Source organism: Phocoena phocoena, chromosome 3 (assembly GCF_963924675.1).
Source record: "Phocoena phocoena chromosome 3, mPhoPho1.1, whole genome shotgun sequence".
NCBI lineage: Eukaryota > Metazoa > Chordata > Mammalia > Artiodactyla > Phocoenidae > Phocoena > Phocoena phocoena.
This window is the reverse complement of record NC_089221.1, coordinates 153,372,417-153,394,767: the sequence shown is the minus strand read 5'-3', so window position 1 is coordinate 153,394,767 and position 22,351 is coordinate 153,372,417. Positions and strand designations below refer to the sequence as shown.

The window sequence follows — 22,351 nt, the reverse complement described above, 5'->3', positions numbered from 1 at the left end:
GCAGTTAGCATTATCCTAGTTAATATACCTCTTCACCCAGTCCTAACTCACTTCTTTCCAGACACCTTGTTCCAGGCCAGACAGACAGAGGGATTCAATAAAGTCAGACTTGGTGTGTGTATTGGGAGTTGCATTTGGGCCTGGAGCATTGCCAATGGTGGTCTTAATAAGGTGCATGACGGTGTCAATATACCTGTGATGGGTGGGTGGCTGTGCCATGGATCAGGGCCTAGCCTCATAGGGGGTTTTAAAGTTTACAAGCTCTCCCCCCTAACATGACCTCTAGACCAAACATTCATTCTTTCACCAATTACTTATTAATCAACTTCTATGTGCCAAGCACTTTTCTAGATGCTGGGGATTAAGTAGTGACTATAGCTGATAAAAATCTAAGCCCTCATGGAGGTCTAGTGGAATGCACATGTCCTTGTTTGCACAGATACAGATAAATCTCTGAAATATACATACATATATATATCGCTAATTTTAAAAAGATGTCTCAGCACTTAATCCTGAAGAAATTCATTCATTCAACAGGACAACTTCTTAAAGGAGCAGGAAACCAACTGTCCCACCCTGTGATCTATAACAGGGGTCATTAATTCAAGTGTCTAGAAGGGCCAGGCAGGTGCTGTAAATTAGTGGCCAGAGTGGAGACTAGCTTAGAAAAGTAAGGCATTTTTAGCAGGGCAGCCCCATGAGCCTAGTGTGGTTGGGTCTTCCAATTTTTCCTGAGAAGCTGGAAATTTGGATTTTTAATTTGAATTTGTCTCCTGATTTAAAATATCGGTAGTTAAGTCATTTACTGAAATAGCATCAGCAAGAGCTCTATTTGGCTGTGGGCCACCAGTTTACCACCTTTGCTCCACGGCCAGCTTTCCCGGACCTTTCCTGGACGCTTCCTGCTGCGCCAGGCAGACACTACAATCGTTTGGATACGAATGGGCCCCAGCTATCACTGGGACGGGATTCGGGTCTGCTCCTCCTGCTGAAACCCAACTGGGCCTGAGGAACTGGGAATGCTGGACGCCATCAAGTAAAGGAATTCTGTTTCCAAAGGCGTGGAGCCAGAAATGGCTAAAAAGTCTCGCCCTAGTGAGTTCTAGGCGGCGCGGGAGTTGGAATTCTAGTCTCCGCCTTCAATTTAGAACTCACGTCTGCTTGGACTGGGAAAGGTTACTCCAGGGACGCCACCAGTGGCCAGAGGCCAAGAGAGTTCCAGGTTTCGTCTTCCCAGCCCGCGCGAGCGGCCCATGCAAACTACAAGTTCCAGCATGCCCCACTTCACAGACGACCCTCGCGCTGCCCGCCGACACAAATCATCCCTCTGCTCCCCGTTGGCCCACAAGCCGAAAGTGCTGTTCCATGATTGGTTGCTGCTCTTGTCGCTCATAAGAACCCATTGCTGAGGCTGGCTGACAGGTGCCTCGCAGCCGCCAAGGCACTCGACCAGGATGGGAGGCTGCTCAGCAAATTACAGCCGTCGTCTCCACGGCAGAGAGGCTTTACTTTTGCTGGCAGTTCCCCGGTGACACTAGGGTTGGAGGGCTTCCGGCCGGAGGCTATTAGATGGAACACCCGGAAGGCGGAAGTCCTAAGACGGAAGTGGTCGAGAGGAAGGGAGAATGGCGGCGGCGGCGGCGGCGGAGGCGGCGGCAGGCTGGGTTTGGCGCTGGGGCTGGGGCCGGCGATGCCCGGGGAGGCCTGGGCTTCCCGGCCCCGGCCCTGGCCCCACTACACTTCTACTTTTTCTCCTGTTTCTGGGGCCGGTGGCTGCCGATATAACTGACGGCAACAGTGAACACCTCAAACGGGAGCATTCGCTCATCAAGCCCTACCACGGTGAGGCCTGGGGCGGGAATGAGTTCAGGGTGAGGGCGAGGCTGGATGGGGTTGGGGAAGGGGTGCCCTTTATTCTGGTCAGAGCAGTTCTGTGGGTTCTCTGCCTCTGGCAAAGCGAGTCCTGGCCTGGCCTTTTACGCACCTGTCTGTGCCCGTGTCTCTGCCCACAGGGGTCGGTTCCAGCTCCACGCTCCTCTGGGACTTCCAAGGCAGCACAATGCTCACGAGCCAGTACGTGCGTCTGACCCCTGACGAGCGCAGCAAAGAGGGCTCTATCTGGAACCACCTGGTGAGTGGTTCCCAAGAGGCTAGGCAGAGCATTAAGTAAGCCACTGCAGTCAGCAGCCTAGACCTGAGCTTAGTTTGAAGGCCGCCCTTCCCTCCTCCGCCCCCTTCCCCATCTTGGTCACACCCGTCAGTAATAACAGGTAATGACAATTGAAGTAACCATGTGTAAGGAGCTGTGCTTGACATTTCGTACACTCTTCTTACTTCATTCCTTCAAAAGCCATGTGAAGTAACTGATGTTATCTCTGTTTCACTGACTAAGAAGCTAAGACTCAGAGTTGAAAGTGCCTTCCCCAAAATCACATAGCCAGTAAGTAGTGGGGCTGTCATCTGCCTGAACTGAACCCTCTCATTAGTGGGATAAATGGAACGAGTGGGGTCTTCACTGGGTATTTTTTGTGTGTTAGGCACTGACTTTAACGTGCCTTATCGCACTTAATTCTCAAACAGACTGATGTAGATGGCTATCCTGAGTCTTTGCAGAGCTAACAGACAGCGAATGGCATAAACAACGTTTAAACTCTGATCTGTCTCATTTCCAAGCCCAGCGATTCATTTGCTACACTTGACCCAGCCTGGACAGTGGAGGAACCCCTTAGAAATACTTGCAGACTCAGTCCCCTTCCTTAGTGCTTGGTTGAGGGTCTAGTCATCAGTGGACTCATGGGCAGTTTAGTTTCTGTGACCTTTGCTGCAGAGGTTAGGGAGCCTCAGGTGTCACTGGTGTGTCATATATAAGCAGTGGCCAAGATCAGCTGCTGCACAGACTCCACACCAAGGAAGGTCAGGAAAGGGGTGAGAGGGGAATAATTGGGGGCAGAATGTATTCCTTCCTCAGCCTGCCTGATCCCAACCGTTCCCATGGCCTAAGCTGTTGGCGAGTGTCCTAGTTTTCTTTGTTACCCTGCTCTTTGGTCCCTTCTGGATGACGTCCCCATTTAGTTCTGAGATCCCACACTGTCCTTGTGTTGCCTCATCTGCCTGTTACCTCAGCTCCACCTCTCCTTCCAGCTAGGGGCATTTGGGAATACTTTGTTTAGCTTTCACTCTGATCCTCAGAGCCTGGGGACTCCTGTGAAGGGATAAACATGCATTATGTCTGCACAGTCCGGCCCCTAGTGCCTGACATTTCCAGTCATTTGCTCTGTTAATTTTGTTCCAGCCTCTCTGGCTACCTTCTTGCCTCAGGACCTTTGCACTTGTTCCCTCTGTCTGGGACACTGTCTCCAGTCTCTTCATGCTTGCTTGGTTTCTTCTTATCTGTTAAGTCTCAGCTCGAGTGCCACCCACTCAGAGAGTACTTCATTAACTATTTCCCCCGGAGTCACATTCTGTCACATTTTTCTGTCATATAAATTTTTAAAAAAATTTTATTTTATATTAGAATATAGTTGATTTACAATGTTGTGTTAGTTTTAGGTGTACAGCAAAGTGATTCATTTATACATATATCCATTCTTTTTTCAGATTCTTTTCCCATAGAGGTTATTACAGAATATTAAGTAGAATCCCCTGGGCTATACAGTAGGTCCTTGTTGTTTATTTTATATACAGTAGTGTGTATTTGTTAATCCCAAACTCCTAATTTATCCCTCCCCCACGTTTCCCCTTTGGTAACCATAAGTTTGTTTTCAAAGTCTGTGAGTCTGTTTCTGTTTTGTAAATAAGTTCATTTGTATCTTTTTTTTTTTTTTACATTTCACATAGAAGTGATATCATATGATGTTTGTCTTTCTCTGTCTGACTTCACTTAGTGTGGTAATCTCTAGGTCTATCCATGCTGCTGCAAATGGCATTATTTCATTCTTTTTTATGGCTGAGTAATATTCCATTGTATATATGTACCACATTTTCTTTATCCATGTCAGTGGACATCTAGGTTGCTGCCATGTCTTCACTATTTTAAATAGTGCTTCAGTGAACATTGGGGTGCATGTATCTTTTCAAATTAGAATTTTGTCTGGGTATATGCCCAGTAGTGGGATTGCTGGATCATATGGTAGTTCTATTTTTAGTTTTTTAAGGAACCTGCATACTGTTCTCCATAGTGGTTGTACCAGTTTACATTCCCACCAACAGTGTAGGAGAGTTTCCTTTTCTCCACACCCTCTCCAGCATTTACTGTTTATAGACTTTTTTTTTTAATAGTTATTTATTTGGTTGTGCTGGGTCTTTTAGTTGTGGCATGAGAACCCTTAGTTGCGGCATGCATGTGGGATCTAGTTCCCCTGACCAGTGATTGAATCCAGGCCCCCTGCATTGGGATCATGGAGTCTTAACCACTGCGCCACCAGGGAAGTCCCTGTAGACTTTCTGATGATGGCCATTCTGACTGGTGTGAGGTGATACCTCATTGTAGTTTTTTTTGTTTTTCTTTTTATCCTTAGGTAGCTTTTCATTATATCATCATTCAAAGGAGCATATGATAAGAGAGCAGTGGTATAAAGTGCTAAAGAACATCAGGAGAGAGTTGACTTGTTGACTTCAGGCTGGGGTGAACATGGCTTCACAAAAGAGGTAGCCCATGAGCAGAAGTAGGTTTCTTCTTTCTCGAGAAACCAGAACCCCTTTTGCTTTCTCCCACAAAACATCCATTCAGAATACTATTCTTTGCCAAAAGATCATCTGAGGCCATCAAGGAATTACATAACAAAAATCATGATAGGTTTCCAACTTTCTTCAACATGCAGGGTTATCTGCTCCTTCATGGAAGCTAGAATAGTGGTGGCTGTGGTCTCGGGTTCCATGCCTGGGCCAGTGGAGGCAGCTTCCTGATGGGTCTGTGGTTGCCTCTCCTCCACCAATGAGGCCTGCTCAGGAGCTGGCATTCCTCTTTCCAGGTTAGGCAGCGGCCATTGTCACCCTGGGGATCAGCTCCAGAGGTCGCCTCTGCGGCACCCCAAAAAATTTTAAAGAGTGCCACAGCCAAGCGGCTGCCTGCCTTTCCTTCTCCCACCCGCTCCCTACCCGGAAGTGGCTCTCCTCACCAACCCCCGCCACCCCCGCCCCGGCAGCGGTGGTGGCCCACTTGCCCCTCTACCCTTGCCCGTGGTGCCACCCCAGAGCCCCCTCTACTGCCCAGAGGCCGCTGCCACCCACCTAGCCGCCTGCCTGCCTGCTCAGCCACCCCCTCATTCTAGTGTTGATGTGCACTTCTCTAATAATCAGTGATGTTGAGCAGCTTTTCATGTGCTTCTTGGCCATCTGTATGTCTTCTTTGGAGAATCGTCTATTTAGATCTTCTGCCCATTTTTTGATTGTATTGTTTGTTTTTGATATTGAGCTGCGTGATCTGTTTGTATACTTTGGAGATTAATCCCTTGTCCATTGCTTTGTTTGCAAATGTTTTCTCCCATTCTGTGGATTGTCTTTTTGTTTTGTTTATGGTTTCCTTTGCTGTGCAAAAGCTTTTAAGTTTAATTAGGTCCCATGTATTTTCAGATAACTTTTTCTTTTGGCCTCACTGTGTGGCATGCAGGATGTTAGTTCCCCAACCAGGGATCAAACCCGGGCCTCCTGCAGTGGAAGCGTGGTGTCCCAGCCACTGGACCGCCAGGGAAGTCCCCATGTTTTCTGATAACTTTTAAAAATTATAATGTAGCCTTATATTTTTCAAGGAAGTGAGTTCAGCATAACATTAAAAAAAATTTTTTTTTTTAAATGAGGTACAAATAGTGCTGGAACTGCTAGAAATTGGTTCAGTCCCAAGTAACTTAATTATGGTTGGAGGTAGTTGGTGGTTGGCAGTGTCACAGGCTGAGAGAATTCTACACTTGCCTTCATCAAGTTTTTCAGTCTGGAATATAATTGTGCTGTCTTTCTTCCCCCGCCTCCTGTTCAGTGGAATCTAAATATTGCAATTTGAGATCCACTCTTTTATTTATTTATTTATTTTTGGTATCTTTATTGGAGTATAATTGCTTTACAATGTTGTTAGTTGCTGCTGTATAAGAAAGTGAATCAGCTATATGTATACATATATCCCCATATCCCCTCCCTCTTGAGCCTCCCTCCCACCCTCCCTATCCCACCCCCTAGGTTGTCACAAAGCACCAAGCTGGTCTCCCTGTGCTGGGCAGCAGCTTTCCACTAGCCGTTCATTTTACATTTGGTAGTGTATATATGTCAATGCTACTCTCTCACTTCCTCCCAGCTTCCCCTTCCTGCCCTGTGTCCTCAAGTCCATTCTCTACATCTGTGTGTTTATTCCTGCCCTGCCACTAGGTTCATCAGTACTGTTTTTTTAGATTCCGTATATATGTGTTAGCATACGGTATTTGTTTTTCTCTTTCTGACTTATTTCACTCTGTATGACAGACTCTAGGTCCATCCACCTCATTACAAATGACCCAGTTTCGTTCCTTTTTATGGCTGAGTAATATTCCATTGTATATATGTGTCACATCTTTATCCATTCATCTGTCAATGGACACTTAGATTGCTTCCATGTCCTGGCTATTGTAAATAGTGCTGCAATGAACATTGGGGTGCATATGTCTTTTTGAATTATGGTTTTCTCTGGGTATATGCCTAGTAGTGGGATTGCTGGGTCATATGGTAATTCTATTTTTAGTTTGTTAAAGAACCTCCATACTGTTCTCCATAGTGGCTGTATAATTTACATTCCCACCAACAGTGCAGGAGGGTTCCCTTTTGAGATCCACTTGAATAAGCCCAAATTGTACATCATTTTTAAAAATTGAACTTGTATTTTCATTTCATTTCCCACACAGAATTTTAACTTAATGCAGTATATTTAATGCTTGAAAATTTTACTGATTAGCCTATCTTGTACCTCTGCAAATAAAATAAGTGTAATAATTTAAGCTTTTAACCTTGTTGGGACCTTGAAATTAAGTTTTAATATTTTCTTTGGGATTATTATAATTATCATTGGTATACAATTGATCAAAAGAGATGCCTTACACAATTACACAATTTTTGAATAATTATTACACAAAGTAAACATTTATTGAAATGCATCTCATCCAGCTGTCATCTCCCCACGCCTGTTTGGATGGATGTCATTGTCAGAATGAGAAGCTTTAGCGTGACTTCTGCTTTTTGTTCTTATCTGTGTGAATGCTGAGAACTTGTGTTTGCTTAAATAGTAGATGGAGATGCAGGGAGTTTTGTTATAGCAGGGTCACTCAATGTTTTGAACTTTTTTGGTTTATAAACCCTAAATCATGTAGTGATCTTTCATCAAAAATTTTAACAATGTATCAGCTGACTGTTAGATTAGCTCTGCCTTGATGTGGATAGACCTAGAGACTGTCATACAGAGTGAAGTAAGTCAGAAAGAGAAAAACAAATATCGTATAATGCTTATATGTGGAATCTAGAAAAATGGTACAGATGAACTTATTTGCAAAGCAGAAATAGAGTCACAGATGTAGAGAACAAACTTATGGGAGATTGGGATTGACATATATGCACTACTATAGACAATATAAAAGAGATAACTAATGAGAACCTACTGTATAGCACAGGGAACTCTACTCAGTGGTCTATGGTGACCTAAATGGGAAGGAAATCCAAAAAAGAGTGGATATATGTATGCGTATAACTGATTCACTTTGCTATACAGCAGAAACTAACACAACATTGTAAAGCAACTATACTCCAATTTAAAAAAAAAAGGAATTGGTCTGCCTTTCACTTTATTGCAAGTCAAGACACAGAAACTACCTAACTGTAAAATGGTCTGTGACTGCCAATGATTGATTCTGATTTAGTTGGCCTGGGGGAGGGCCAGGGCATTAAGATTTCTGAGCTCCCCATGTGGCTCAGCTGTGCGGCCAGGATGGAAAACCATGGCCATGTCATGTTCTGCCCTCAAAAGCAACTTCTACATCAGTTCTAGCCCGTACCTCATCTGCTTAAAATCCTTCTTTATATTGTCTGTATCACAGTATTCTGTCTGATGATCTGCAGTCTTACCTGCAGCACACAGAGACTTTCTAAGGCCGGGATAGTCTTGGAGGTCTAGGTCTAGGTCTAGGCCTTCTAGGTCCTCAACTTCCATGTGTACTCTTTCCTGAAACTGATCTCCCTGCAAACATGCCAGGGACAGGAGGGGAGGTTTTCGTTTCCCACCTTCCAGTGCATCGTTGCCCTTCTCAGAGGCACACCTCCCACCAGCTTGGGGTCTTATTCTCAGTGCATTGTTCCCAGGCATAGAAAACTCCTGGGCACCAAAGAGCCCATTTGAAATCTTAGTTTCTGAGCTGACTTTTGTGTATGTGAGATATGTTTTTAAGTTTTTTCAAATACATGAGGGCTTTTCTAGTTATCTTTATTTTTTAAGTTATTGATATCTAGTTTAATTTCATCGTGGTCAAGGAACAGTTTCTGTGATTTCAATCCTTGGAGGTCTGTTGAGACTTGCAAATGGTCCTTCGAATGATCAGGATTTTGGGGAAACATTCCATGTGTGTTTCTGAAGGATGTGGATTCTTTACTGCTTGAGTGAAATGTGCCATTTAGATCCTTAGGTCATGTTTGCTGATTGGGTTCAAATCTCTATATCTTTCTGACATTTTTGCTTGTTTTTATCAGTTATTAGGAGAGGTGTATTAAAATGCCTGTGTATGGATTTGTCTTTATCTTTGTAGTCTGTCAGTTTCTGCTTTATATATTTTGAGACCAAAATTTTCCTGAAAAATGGAGTCTTTTGTTCTTAAGAAGAGTCCCCTTCTAAACTTTGTTATTGGCAGAGCTGCACAAGCTTGCTTTTGCTTAGTTTTTGCATGCAATATCTTTTTCTATCCTTTTCTTTTTCCCACTTCTTTATGTTTTAGAGTTGTCTCCTGTAAACAGCATAAAATTAGGCTTTTGGGCGGTTATTCATTTATTTTTATTGTGGTAAAATACAATAACATAAAAGTTACCATTTAACCTTTTATTGTTTTTTACTTTTAAATACTTTAATTTTTTAAACCATTGTCTTCAGTATGATACTCAATGGCATTGGGACAGTTTTTTTTTTTTTTTTTTTTTGCTGTACGCGGGCCTCTCACTGCTGTGGCCTCTCCCATTGCGGAGCACATGCTCCAGACGCACAGGCTCAGCGGCCGTGGCTCACGGGCCCAGCCGCTCCACGGCATGTGGGATCCTCCCAGACCGGGGCACGAACCCGTGTCCCCTGCATCGGCAGGCGGACTCTCAACCACTGCGCCACCAGGGAAGCCCGGGACAGTTTTTTTAAACGTAATGGTCACCACAAAGGATGCAAGAATATACAATGGGGAAAAGACAATCTCTTCAGCAAGTGGTGTTGGGAAAGTTAGACAGCTGCAATACAGCTGCAATCAATGAAGTTAGAACACACCCTCACACCATGTACAAAAATAAACTCAAAATGGCTTAAAGACTTAAATATAAGACATGACACCATAAAATTCCTAGAAGAGAACATAGGCAAAACATTCTCTGACATAAATCCTACCAATATTTCCTTAGGTCAGTCTCCCAAGGCAATAGAAATAAAAGCAAAAATAAACAAATGGGACCTGGTCAAACTTATAAGCTTTTGCACAGCAAAGGAAACCATAAACAAAATGAAAAGAAACCTATGGACTGGGAGAAAGTATTTGCAAATGATGCGACCGACAAGGGCTTAATTTCCAAAATATACAAACAGCTCATACAATTCAATAACAAAAAAAAACCCCAACCCAATCAAAAAATGAGCAGAGGGCTTCCCTGGTGGCGCAGTGGTTGAGAGTCCGCCTGCCAATGTAGGGGACGTGGGTTTGTGCCCTGGTCTGGGAAGATCCCACATGCCGCAGAGTGGCTAGGCCCGTGAGCCGTGGCCGCTGAGCCTGCGCGTCCAGAGCCTATGCTCCGCAACGGGAGAGGCCACAACAGTGAGAGGCCTGCGTACCGCAAAAAAAAAAAAAGAGCAGAAAACCTAAGTAGACATTTCTCCAAAGAAGACATACAGATGGCCAATAGGCACATGAAAAGATGCTCATCATCTCTGATTATTAGAGAAATGCAAATCAAAACTGCAATGAGGTACCACCTCACACCGGTCAGAACGGCCATCATTAAAAAGTCTACAAATAATAAATGCTGGAGAGGGTGTGGAGAAAAGGGAACCCTCTTACACTGTTGGTGGGAATGTAAATTGGTGCGGCCAGTATAGAGATTCCTCAAAAAACTAAAAATAGATTTTCCATATGATCTGGCAATCCCATTCCTGGGCATATATCCAGACAAAACTCTAATTTGAAAAGATACATGCACTCCAGTGTTCATTGCAGTACTATTTACAATAGCCAAGACACGGAAACAACCTAAATGTCCATCGACAGATGAATGGATAAGGATGTGGATATAGAATGGAATATTACTCAGCTACAAAAAAGAAGGAAGTAATGCCATTTGCAGCAACATGGATGGACCTAGAGATGATCATACTAAGTGAAGCAAGTCAGACAGAGAAAAACAAATACATCAATTATATGTAGAATCTAAAATATGACACAAATGAACATACTTATGAAACAGAGACTCACCGATATAGAGAACAGACTTGTGGTTGCCAAGGGGGAAGAGGGTGGGGGAGGGAGGGAAGGATTGGGAGTTTGGGATTAGCAGATGCAAACTATTATATATAGGATGGATAAACGACAAGGTCCTACTGTACAGCACAGGGAACTATATTCAATATCCTATGATAATCCATAATGGAAAATAATATGAAAAAGAATATATATATCTGTATAACTGAGTCACTTTGCTGTACAGCAGAAATTAACATTGTAAATCAATCTTCAGTATTTAAAAAAATGTAAATACTGTAAAAAATGTAAATACTTTGATTACTGTAAATATGTATCTGCATGAAAAAGAAAATAAAATTTCTCAAAAAATTTTTATTGTAACATAGCATGACATAAAAGTTACCATCTTAACCACTTTTCTTTTTATAATTTAGAAAAATCTATTTATCTATTTTTGGCGGCATTGGGTCGTCGTTGCTGCGCACGGCTTTCTCGGCGAGCAGGGGCTACTCTTCATTGTGGTGCGCGGGTTTCTCATTGCCATGGCTTCTCTCGTTGCGGTGCACAGGCTCTAGGCATGCGGGCTTCAGTAGTTGTAGCGTGCAGACTTCAGTAGTTACAGCTCGTGGGCTTCAGTATTTGTGGCACGCAGCCTCAGTAGTTGTGGCTCGCGGGCTCTAGAGCTCAGGCTCAGTAGTTGTGGTGCACGGGCTTAGTTGCTCCGCAGTATGTGGGATCTTCCTGGACCAGGGCTTGAACCTGTGTCCCCTGCATTGGCAGGCAGATTCTTAACCACTGCACCACCAGGGAAGTCCCTTAACCACTTTCAAGTATACAGTTTAGTGGCATTAAGTACATTGACCTTGTTGTGCAACCATCACCACCATCTATCTCCAGAACTTTTTCATCATCCCAAGCTGAAACTGTACTCATTAAACACTAACTCCCCATTCCCTGCCTCCCCACAGCCCCTGGTAACCACTATTCTACTTTCTGTTTCTGAATTTGACTCTTCTAGGTACCTCACATACATGGAATCATAGAATATTTGTCTATATCTGGCTTAATTTCACTTAGCATAATATCTGCAAGGTTCATTCGTGTTGTAGCATGTGTTAGTACTTCATTCCTTTTTATGGCTAAATAACATTCCTGTGTGTGTGTGTGTGTGTGTGTGTGTGTGTGTGCACGCGTGCGCGCGCACACACCACATTTTGTTTATCCATTCATCTGTTGGTGGACACTGGGTGGTTTCCACCTTTTGGCTATTGTGAACAGTGTTGCTACATACATGGGTGGACGTAGGTGGCTGTTTTCACTTTTTTTTGGTAAATACCTAGGAAGTGGAATTGCTGGGTCATATGGTAACTCTTTGTTTAACTTTTTGAGGACCACCAAACTGTTTTCCATAGCAACCACACCATTTTACATTCTCACCAGCAGTGCGTCAGGGTTCCAATTTCTCCACATCTTTACAATACTTATTTTCCTTTTTTTTAAAAAATTTATTTATTGTTGGTTGTGTTGGGTCTTCGTTTTTGTGCGAGGGCTTTCTCTAGTTGCGGTGAGCAGGGGCCACTATTCATCGCAGTGCGCGGGCCTCTCACTGTCGCGGCCTTTCTTGTTGTGGAGCACAGCGTGCAGGCCCAGCAGTTGTGGCTCACGGGCCCAGTTGCCCCGTGGCATGTGGGATCCTCCCAGACCAGGTCTCGAACCTGTGTCCCCTCCATTGGCAGACAGACTCTCAACCACTGCGCCACCAGGGAAGCCCTTTCCAGTTTTTTGATGATAGCCATCCGAATGGGTGTAGAGTGGTATCTTGTGGTTTTGATTTGCATTTCTCTAATGACTAATGATGTTGAGCGTCTTTTCATGTGCTTATTAGCCATTTGTATATATTCTTCTATGAAAAAATGTGTATCCAAGTCCTTTGCCCATTTTTGAATTGGGTTTTTTGTTGAGTTTCAGGAGTTTTCTATATATTCTGGACATTATCTATTATGATTTGGAAATATATTCTCTCAGTCTGTGGATTGTCTTTTCATTCTCTTCATGTTCTTTGACGTATAAAAGGTTTTAATTTTGATGAAGTCCAATCTGATTTTTTTGTTGTCTGTGCTTTGGTGTAATATCTAGAAAATTATTGCTAAATCTGGTGTTGTGAAGATTTTCCCCCGTTGTTTTTTCTAAAGAGTTTTGTAGTTTTAGCTCTTAAGTCTTTGATCTGTTATTTATTTTTAAAATTAAACTTTTTATTTTGAGATAATTATAGATTCACATGCAGTTGTAAGAAAAAATACACAGATTAAGAGGTGCAGACTTCCAGTTATAAAATAAATAAGTCATGGGGATGTAATGTACCGCATAGGGAATGTGGTCAATAATATTACAGTAACTTTCTATGGTGACAGATAGTTACTAGGCTTATTGTGGTGATCAATTCGTAATGTATATAAATATCAATCCCTGGGTGGTGCACCTGAAACTAATATTGTATATGAACTGTACTTCATTAAAAAAAAAAAAAAGAAGAAAAAATAATACAGGGAGGTCATGTGTACCCTTACCAGCATTTAGTCTATCTACATTTAGTAAAATTACTGATACGTTTATTTGGGTTTAACCTGCCATCTTACTATTCACTTTCTGTTTGTACTGACTGTTCTCTGTTCATTCTTCTCTCGGGTCTTGGCTTCTTTTGGGTTGGCTAATTTTTATTACACTTTTACTCTTCTATTAGGTTGAAAGTTCTGTGCTTATTTCCCAATATTTTAATGGTTTCTCTGGAGTTTAAAGCACACATAATGTTTTACCAAAGTCTAATGATAACGCGTACTTCTAACTCCTTCCAGGACAATGCAAGGCTTTTAGAGCACTTTAACTCTTTTTACCCCGTTGTTATTAATCTTTCTGTTTTAAATCACACAAAGCATTATTGTTTTATGCAGTCAAATATTTATTTAGATTTTTAGTCTCACATCGACTTTAGTCATTGTTCTTCATTCCTTCGTGAATCTCTGTCTTTACGTCTGGATCCGGATCACTTTTCTTCTCCCTGAAGAATGAAAGATAACTTTTTTCTTTTTTTTAATGAATTTATTTCTGGCTGCATTGGGTCTTTGTTGCTGTGTGCGGGCTTTCTTTAGTTACGGCAAGCGGGGGCTACTCTTTGTTGCAGTGCGCAGGCTTCTCATTGCGGTGGCTTCTCTTGTTGCGGAGCACGGGCTAGGTGCGTGGGCTTCAGTAGTTGTGGCTCACAGGCTCAGTGGTTGTGGCTTGTGGGCTCTAGAGCACAGGCTCAGTAGTTGTGGCGCACAGGCTTAGTTGCTCCGTGACACGTGGGATCTTCCCGGACCAGGGCTTGAACCCATGTCCCCTGCATTGGCAGGCGGATTCTTAACCACTGCGCCACCAGGGAAGCCCCTGTGTTTGCAAGATTTTTTTTTTGCTGAAATGTGAGGCTTGGGTGAGTCTGTTTAGTCTAATTTCAGGGATTGTGAGGACTCATAGCTGAGCTACAATCCCTGGGAGGCCTTTCTCATTCATTACTTTTCAGTTGCAGTTTTTGTCATCTCAGTCCAAAGCAAGACTGGTTCACCAGGCCTTCCATCCCCTCAGCAGGTCTTGGACTTAGATTCCGTGCCCATATGTCCTTGAGACCTGGTTCTTATCACCTCACAGTTGCCCCCTCCAGAATCTTCAGGGTCTCCCAGGGCCAATGAACTGTCAAGAACTGGGAGGGCTGACTTCACACTGTGTCAGGCTGTAGTGCAGGTGCCTGCAAACCCTTTGTTCTCAGGGGCCAGGTCTCCTCACCTGGGCTCCTGGTGCCCAGGCCCAGAACAGTGAATCTGGTAAATCAGTGATGCACAAGCCAGATCACCCACAATGGGACATAGGGTTTTTATTTTTCATTTGAGTTTTTTCTAATTACAGAAGTAATATGTTCAATACAGAAGATTCAGACATAGAAAGTAGACATTCCCCTCCCAGAGTTATCTTTCATTAATGTTGGTTCATATTTCTTTCAGTTCCTTCTTTCTTGACACATATGCTAATTTCTTCCTTTTTCAAAAATGAGCACATAGTGCTGATACTGTTTTGCAACTTATCTTTCCTCTCTTAGTATCTTTAATATCTTGATCTTGAACTGTAAGTGCTTATGGAACTCCCTCATTCTGTTAAAAAGCTGCCTCAGCAGCCTTGGGATACTCTGTGACCTCCAACTCCCGACCTGGGAGGCCCAGCAGCCCCTTTCTCCCTGCTGAGAATGCTGGGGGGTCTGTTGGTCAGTGACACTCATGACCCTGCTGCCTGGCCCTGTTCTGAGTGTCATCTCAGTGCAGGGTCTGTGCCGGGTCACCTCCATCTGGCAGACAAGCTGGGGAGCTCTGAACAGCCCTCTCTGCTCTCCCTCTAGCCTTGCTTCCTCAAGGACTGGGAGATGCACGTTCACTTCAAAGTCCATGGCGCAGGGAAGAAGAATCTCCATGGTGATGGCATTGCCTTGTGGTATACCCGGGACCGCCTGGTGCCAGGTAGGGTGGTGCTCGCACAGGTGGGACCTGTGCATCTGTGGCCAAGGATCCTCCACTCTGCCCCCCTTGTTAGGGCGCTGCTGCTCCTCTTTGAGGAAACCTGGGACCTGGGGGCAACTGAAGGGAGCGTTCTTTTAGAAGATGACCCTGTGGCTCAACTCTGTGCCCCATTGTGGCCTGGTGTTCTACACCAGCTAAGAATGGTTTTACCATTCTACCATTTTATTTTATTTTATTTTATTTTCTTTATTTAGGTTGTGCCGGGTCTTAGTTGCAGCACGGGGGATCTTTAGTTGCAGCATGTGGACTTCTTAGTTGTGGCATGCATGCAGGTTCTAGTTCCCCAACCAGGGATCGAACCTGGGCCCCCTGCATTGAGAGCACGGAGTCTTACCCACTGGACCACCAGGGAAGTCCCTGTACCATTTTAAAAAGGGTAAAACAAGGAAGACTGTGTGACAGAGACCATCTGTGGCCCACAAAGCCTAAAATGTTTGCTGTCTGGCCTTGGACAGAAGGGTTAAGGGATGGTTCTTACTGCAATGGCCACCTGTTTTTCACAGGTTGGGTATCCCCTTGTCACCTGACACCTCAGAGCACATAGGCAGGTGCTGTTCCTTCACGGTTCAGGCTTCAAACTTGAGTCCTCTCTGCCACACCCCTGAGACCACCCTCCAGTCCCCCACCCCACCCCCACTTAAAGATCCCTTCTCTTTCCTGGGAGAATGACCACAGATTAACCCACCCATGCTGGCATTACTTTGTCCTTCAGGTATCCATGGGACAACTCCAGTTTCTCCCGTTACAGGAGCATCTCCTTCTAATTCCAGGGCCTGTGTTTGGAAGCAAAGACAACTTCCATGGCTTAGCCATCTTCCTGGACACGTATCCCAATGATGAGACCACAGAGGTAGGCCCCTGCTCTCCTGCAGAGCAGAACGGGACTTCTCCCTGGTCCCTGCATGAGAGGAGCCTCCAGGGATCAGGGTGGTGGGTGCCCTGTGGCCTCCCATGGGCTGGGCTGGCCTGGCCTCAGAGTAACCCGTGTCTTGTTTCAGCGTGTGTTTCCGTACATCTCCGTGATGGTGAACAATGGCTCCCTGTCCTACGACCACAGCAAGGATGGCCGCTGGACCGAGCTGGCAGGCTGCACGGCTGACTTCCGCAACCGTGATCACGACACCTTCCTGGCTGTGCGCTACTCCCGGGGTCGCCTGACGGTGAGCGGGCGGGAGGGGCGGCTCTGGGGGGGGGCTTGGGAAGGTGGGCAGGCCGGCCCCAGGCTGCCCTTGACCTGCTGGTCGGCCGCAGGTGATGACTGACCTGGAGGACAAGAACGAGTGGAAGAACTGCATTGACATCACGGGCGTGCGCCTGCCCACTGGCTACTACTTTGGAGCCTCAGCCGGCACCGGTGACCTGTCTGGTGAGTGTGTGGGCTGAGCGAGGTGTGAAGTCTCAGTCTGACCTTCCCTGGTATTTTGGGAGCTTGTGACACAGCCAGTCCCTTTCCTTCTGACCTTCCTTCATTTGATTCCACGCTTGCCTGGTTTTCTTCCTCCTCTTCCCATATCCATGAGCAGTCCCTCAGCCGCCATCTCTCTCTGTCCTCTAGGGGCTGGGGTGCTTTGAATCTGGATGCAGTGGACCCCCAGATTTCCATCTCCAGACCTGTGTCACCAGCATCCCGCTCAGCATCTCCGCCTGGTGCCAAGCAGGCCTCTTAGCCTTCACACACCCACAGCCAGAGATAGAAACGAACCTCTGTCCTTGTAGTTGCTCAGGTCAAAACACCTTGGTATCATTCTGGTCCCTGCATTTTCTCTCACACGCCACCTCTCATCCGTTGGCTGGTCCTGCTGGCTTTGTCTTCTCCCTGCCTCAGACCACTTTTCTCCCTTCCTTTATTGCTGGCAGGTTCCGGGCCACCATCCTCCCTCACTCGGACAACCACAGGAGCTTCCCGAGGGTCCCTCCTCCCACGCCAGCCCCAACGGTTTCTCCCAGCACAGCAGCAGAGCTGCTCCTCCCACCTCCCTCCCAGCGGCACACTGCCAAGCCTGTGTGCCGCCTTCCCACCCCCTTCCCTCTGGCTCATCCTCCCTGCTCCCTGGTGACACTGCCCCTGGCCGCTCTTCAGACCCACCCCTGCCCTCCTGCCTTGGGCCTTTGTGCTTGCATCTCTCCCTTGGCTTCTCCAGGTCTCGCCCAGATGTCACTTCCTCAGTGGGACTGTCCCTGATTCCCTCATTTAAAGTCGCATACACACATCCCAGTCCCCTGCACACTTCCCATCACCTTTCCTAGCATTATTTTTCTTCATAGCACTTAACCATCCTGGAATCTGCCATGTAATTTATTTCATTATCTGTGTCCCCCTCACTGAATTGTAAGCTCCATAGAGTCAGGGCTCTGTCTTGTTTGGCCCACGGTGCGTGCTGTAAGCATTGGGATGCTGCCTGCCTACACAGGCCTCTTGGGGCCACCAGGCCTGGGTGGCACTTGATGGTGGCCTTTGGCCTTGGTCCTTAGTCCCTTCTCAAGGCCCTTGGGAGGCACCAAGCCTGGGGCTGGCTCCTGCCTACCAGAGCTAGGAAGCAGTGTGGAGAACCAGTCAGAGGCTTGTTTATTGTCAGGATAGATGTTTCCAGGGCCTGTGAGCCAGCACCGTTCAGGAGCCTGCCCTTCACCATGCAAATATCTGGGTCCACCCTGTCCCAGTGTCTATTTTGCGGGGTGGCGGGGGGGGGGGGTTTGTTTTAAAGTTTTTAATGTGGAAATTCCACTAAATACCCATAAGAGGGGAGGTGGTCTAATAAGCCCCTTGTTGCTGTTAACCAGCTTCAGTAATTACCAGCTCATGGCCCGCCTTGTTCCATCTGTGGATTCACTACAGCCCTCCTCTGGGTTACTTGGAATTCCATCTGACAGTGTTTCAGCAGGTGTCGTGAGAAGGTTCTGGGAACACAGCTAGATCTGTGGCAGGTGGATATTCTCTAAGGCTGTTTAGAGAGGCCCCGGGAAGGGCAATGGAGGGAGCCATGCACACAGTAGTGTCCGACCATTAGTTGGAGGGTTGTGCACGCCAGCCTCCTGTCAGGCATCGCATGCATAAAGGCACGTGGTGTGTTCTTAGGTAGGTAGTGGTCTCTTTCCCATTTTATACACCTGGGACCATTGGGCATTTGGGAGTTGAAGGGATCTTGTCAAGTTCATGCACCCAGGGGACGGCAGAGCTCAGATGGGACCTACCTGATGCCTGACTCCAGAGTCCATGCTTGTCCCTGGGCTTCCAGGGGCTGTGCATACTGGTGTCAGGTATGGCTGGGCTCTGCCCAATCCGGCCACGGGGGTCCTTGCTCTTTAGGCTCTCCCTTTTCTGGACCTTTCCTCAGATTCTAGTCAGTTAGCTGAGCTGATAGCTGGAGTCAGGTCCTTGACCGGGACCCTTGTCTTGGTTCGGAGCCTCAACCTCCCCATCTCAAAAATGGGTTGATCAGTTATTGTCAGTGTCATTTAGAGGTTCTCTCCTGCCCATACTAGTTGCACCCAGGCCTTTCTCAAGTCTCCTCAGGTACAGTCGCTTGACTGTGTGTCTGGCCGAGCTTTCAGCTGGCTGCCAAGTCGTTTGTCCGCATTCTGTATTTGGGTCTCTGTGACAGGAATGTCTGGGGGCTGCCTGCCCTTGGGAGGATCAGGCTTCTCAACCAGTCATAGAACAATGTGTGGGTCCTTATCTGGTTCTGTTTTCAAAGACATACTATCTGCAAGCAATACGCCTGTGCCTTGTCTGTACTTCCTCATTTATATGCCTTGATAACCATGCAAGATGGAGATTACCACCTGCATTTACAAATGAGGAAACTGAGCCTCACAGAGGACAGCAGAGCCAGGATTAGACCCAATGATTTTGATTGTAAAACTCCTACTTTTTCCTGTCCGCTCTGCCTCCTTCCAGGTTTCTTGTTGCTGAGTTCTGGAGGTGTTCCAGCCCCTGGAATGCTGCCTGCTGGGGGCTGCTGGGTTCTCCCCAGGGAACCTGGCCACTTTATGTGGTGGTGGGGGTGGTCGTTGGGCCACGTGCGCCGAAGCGTCTTCAGGCCCCTTAGAAGCTAACTCTCATCCTGCAGACAATCATGACATCATCTCCATGAAGCTGTTCCAGCTGATGGTGGAGCACACGCCTGACGAGGAGAACATTGACTGGACCAAGATCGAGCCCAGCGTCAACTTGCTCAAGTCGCCCAAAGGTATGCACTTGCAGCCCCTCCTGGTGGGGCCTGGGCCGGCTCGGGCAAGTGCCCGGGGTCCATCTGCCCTTCCCTGGTCCAACCAGGCCCTTGGATCAGCAAATAGTGCTCATGAGCAGGTGTGTGGGCACCTGGTGTCTGCATCCTCCTGCACTCAGTGCTGGGATAACGGCCAGTGAAGCCAGAGGGGCTGTTTGTTGGTGTGGGTGGTGCGTCGGGCACTCTGATACCTCAGTGCGCGGCCTCAGTGAACGGCGTGGAAGTAGGTCCTGTGACTGCTGGGAGAGCTGATCCTCAGGTTTCCTCAGCTAGGAAGAGGTAAAAAGGCAAGATGTGAACTTGAGTTTTGGCAAAACCCCAAGCCTGAGTTCTTCCCAGAGTACTAGTCAGCCACCACTTCGTCCTCATGGAGCAAGGGTTCTCATGCGGGAAGTGAGGCCCCTGTGTGTGTGTGTGGCGAAATCTATCCCAGGAGCCCCAAAGTTGTGCATGTGGGCCCAGCGGGTGATAGAGCACCAGTGGAACCCAACATTTTATGTGACATCTCACTTTTCTAAGATTCAAGTTGCTTTTAAATGTTTTGGGGGCCAAGCAAATCCTGCCATAGACCAGTTTTGCGACCTTTGGTTGAAGGCTTTCTGCTGCCGAGGGTTTTCGGACACATCATCTGCTCTAGCCCACCCAGCAACCCCATGCAGCTGGCCAAGCAGGGGTTAACTCGTTTTCAGTTGGGTGGACCCATTGGGGTAGAGGGTCAAAGCAGAAGGATGGGGGTTGGGGGTCGGGGCCCTGGGAGAAACCGAACGCATCCAGATGTGACTGAGGGCAGCCTGTGGCCAGGGCTGTGTTTCTTCAGATGGGGACCTCAGACCACTGCATTGGGCTGGGAGTGGGCTTGTGAAAGCAGGTCCTGGGCCTGCCTCAGGCAGACTCAGGCTGTCAAGGAGACCCCAGGAGTCCAGTGTTCACCAGTTCCTTGTAGCAGAAAGCACCTCAGCCTGGATCCCTGGGAGCCTTGATCCCGGGAACCTTGGTCCCAGTGAGGTTGGACAGTCTCTTGTGCATGCCCCTGCCCCTCACTGGTGCGGTGTGAGCAGGCCACAGCTGACGCCTCTAGGGTGGGTGTGGGGGCCTAAATGGGCTGTTGCCCTGCTCCCCCATCTCCTGGGAGCCCGTCCGGCCTCTCATTCCCCCCTCTCTCCTCCCTCAGACAACGTGGACGACCCGACGGGGAACTTCCGCAGCGGGCCCCTGACGGGGTGGCGGGTATTCCTGCTGCTGCTCTGCGCCCTCCTGGGCATCATCGTGTGTGCCGTGGTGGGGGCCGTGGTGTTTCAGAAGAGGCAGGAGCGGAACAAGCGTTTCTACTGAGCAGCGGGCGCTCGGCTTGGGGAAGGGCCCTGGCGCTAATGTGAACTTTTTTTTTTAACTAGGATTATAAAAGAAAAATAAGATGACCTTATTTCTTAACCATTTCAAAGAAATAATTAAAGAAGTATTTTCGTACATTTTGCTTCTTGCCCAGTGGGGACAGGCTTCAGGGCTGGGGAAAAGGGTTTGACATCCCCACAGCTGGGTGCAGAGGCCCTTGCCCTATGCCAGCCTCTCAGGAGCAGGGGGTCTGTGCCTGGTGCTGGGTCGAGACCCCCGCAGGTGGCTGTTGAACACTGGAGGCCCCCAGACCACACTGGGGTGGGCACCTGAGGACATGAGCAGTGATCTTGTTCTGTGCTGTGTGGTGTGTGTGACAGAAGAGGAGGCCACCCGGGGAGCCTGGGCCTTCCTGTTCACCCTCTGAGCTTCTTTCCAAGGCAGACCCTTGGGGGAGGCTGGAGGAGCAGTTTGGTGGGGCCCATAGTGTGACGGTTTGCTAAATAAAGTGAAATAACCAACCTCAGCTGTGTGGCTGTCCTAAGAGACTTGCTTTTCTTTTCTTCAAATGACATCCAGCTGGCCACGCTTTACAGCTCCTAGCCTCGTCCCCTCAGGCCTGCGGCACAGCCCCAGGAGGCAGGTGCTGTGGTCCCCATTTCCCAGGTAGGGAATCACAGCTCTTGCAGGTCAAGCAAAACGTGCCCAGTGTCACACAGCTGGTGGCGTCATGGGCGCGGGGCCTGCGCCATCTCCATGTTCCCTGGGCCTCTGTGTGAAAGGATCCGGTGAGGTGAAGATGTGGTTCCCATGTGGTGGGTGCGACCTCCACCCAGGGGAACTCTAGGGGGCTCTGGATGATCTGGAAGGGATTGTGGGTGCAGGAGGGCAGGTTGGGGTCAGCAGTGGTGTTCCCACTGGTGCCATGAAGGGTCAAAGGCGGTTCAGGGAGTGAAGAAAGCCCACAGTGGAAAGTGCCATGTGTGGCAGCCTCTGAGGCTCTCACCGCGGTGCAGCTGACTGCTGCGTCCAGTCCTCCCCTGACCCCCTGCCCGCCATGGGACAGGGCCTCCATCCAGTCCAGCGTCTTCCCACTCACAGTTAAACAACATTTCAGCCATCACTAACTTCTTGATCATGTTCCTTCTCCACAAAAAGAGTCATGGGATGGCCAATAAATTGAGAGTTTCTATTTTTTTTGGCTGTGCCCCGAGGCATGTAGGCATGTAGGATCTTAGTTCCCTGACCAGGGATCGAACCTGTGCCCCCTACAGTGGACATGTGAAGTCTTAACCACTGGACCACCAGGGAAGTCCCTGAGAGTGTTTCTTCACGATCTCCTTTATTCTTCTTTCCTCCAAGGACTTGGTTTGGTCTTCTTTCAGATACAGAATAATCTTTCTTCTACAGCCCATAGGTTTGCCTGTGTCAGTCCTAACCAGATGGTCCTTCTACAGAAGGCTCTAGGCATACTGCTCAATGTGTTTGGTGATAAAGACCACTTTCAGCAACCAAATAGGCAGAATAAAACTCGACACCAAACTGGTCA

General features: G+C 47.3%; 1 protein-coding gene across 1 annotated transcript; it reads left to right on the top strand.

Moving 5' to 3' along the window:
- The first annotated feature begins 1,591 nt into the window (after positions 1-1,591).
- Positions 1,592-21,328, top strand: LMAN2 (lectin, mannose binding 2). The gene is made up of 8 exons (XM_065873331.1): positions 1,592-1,842; positions 2,013-2,131; positions 15,064-15,181; positions 16,012-16,091; positions 16,240-16,401; positions 16,493-16,607; positions 19,312-19,431; positions 20,642-21,328. The coding sequence occupies exons 1-8, from the start codon at positions 1,626-1,628 to the stop codon at positions 20,800-20,802; spliced, it is 1,092 nt and encodes a 363-aa protein (XP_065729403.1). The 5' UTR covers positions 1,592-1,625; the 3' UTR covers positions 20,803-21,328.
- The last annotated feature ends 1,023 nt before the right edge of the window (positions 21,329-22,351 follow it).

Excerpts from the sequence above, each read along its gene's own strand:
- LMAN2 (XM_065873331.1), top strand. The coding sequence starts at position 1,626 with ATGGCGGCGGCGGCGGCGGCGGAGGCGGCGGCAGGCTGGGTTTGGCGC. Across the intron at positions 1,843-2,012 it reads GCTCATCAAGCCCTACCACG|GGGTCGGTTCCAGCTCCACG; the intron begins GTGAGGCCTGGG and ends CTCTGCCCACAG. Across the intron at positions 16,402-16,492 it reads ACTCCCGGGGTCGCCTGACG|GTGATGACTGACCTGGAGGA; the intron begins GTGAGCGGGCGG and ends GGTCGGCCGCAG.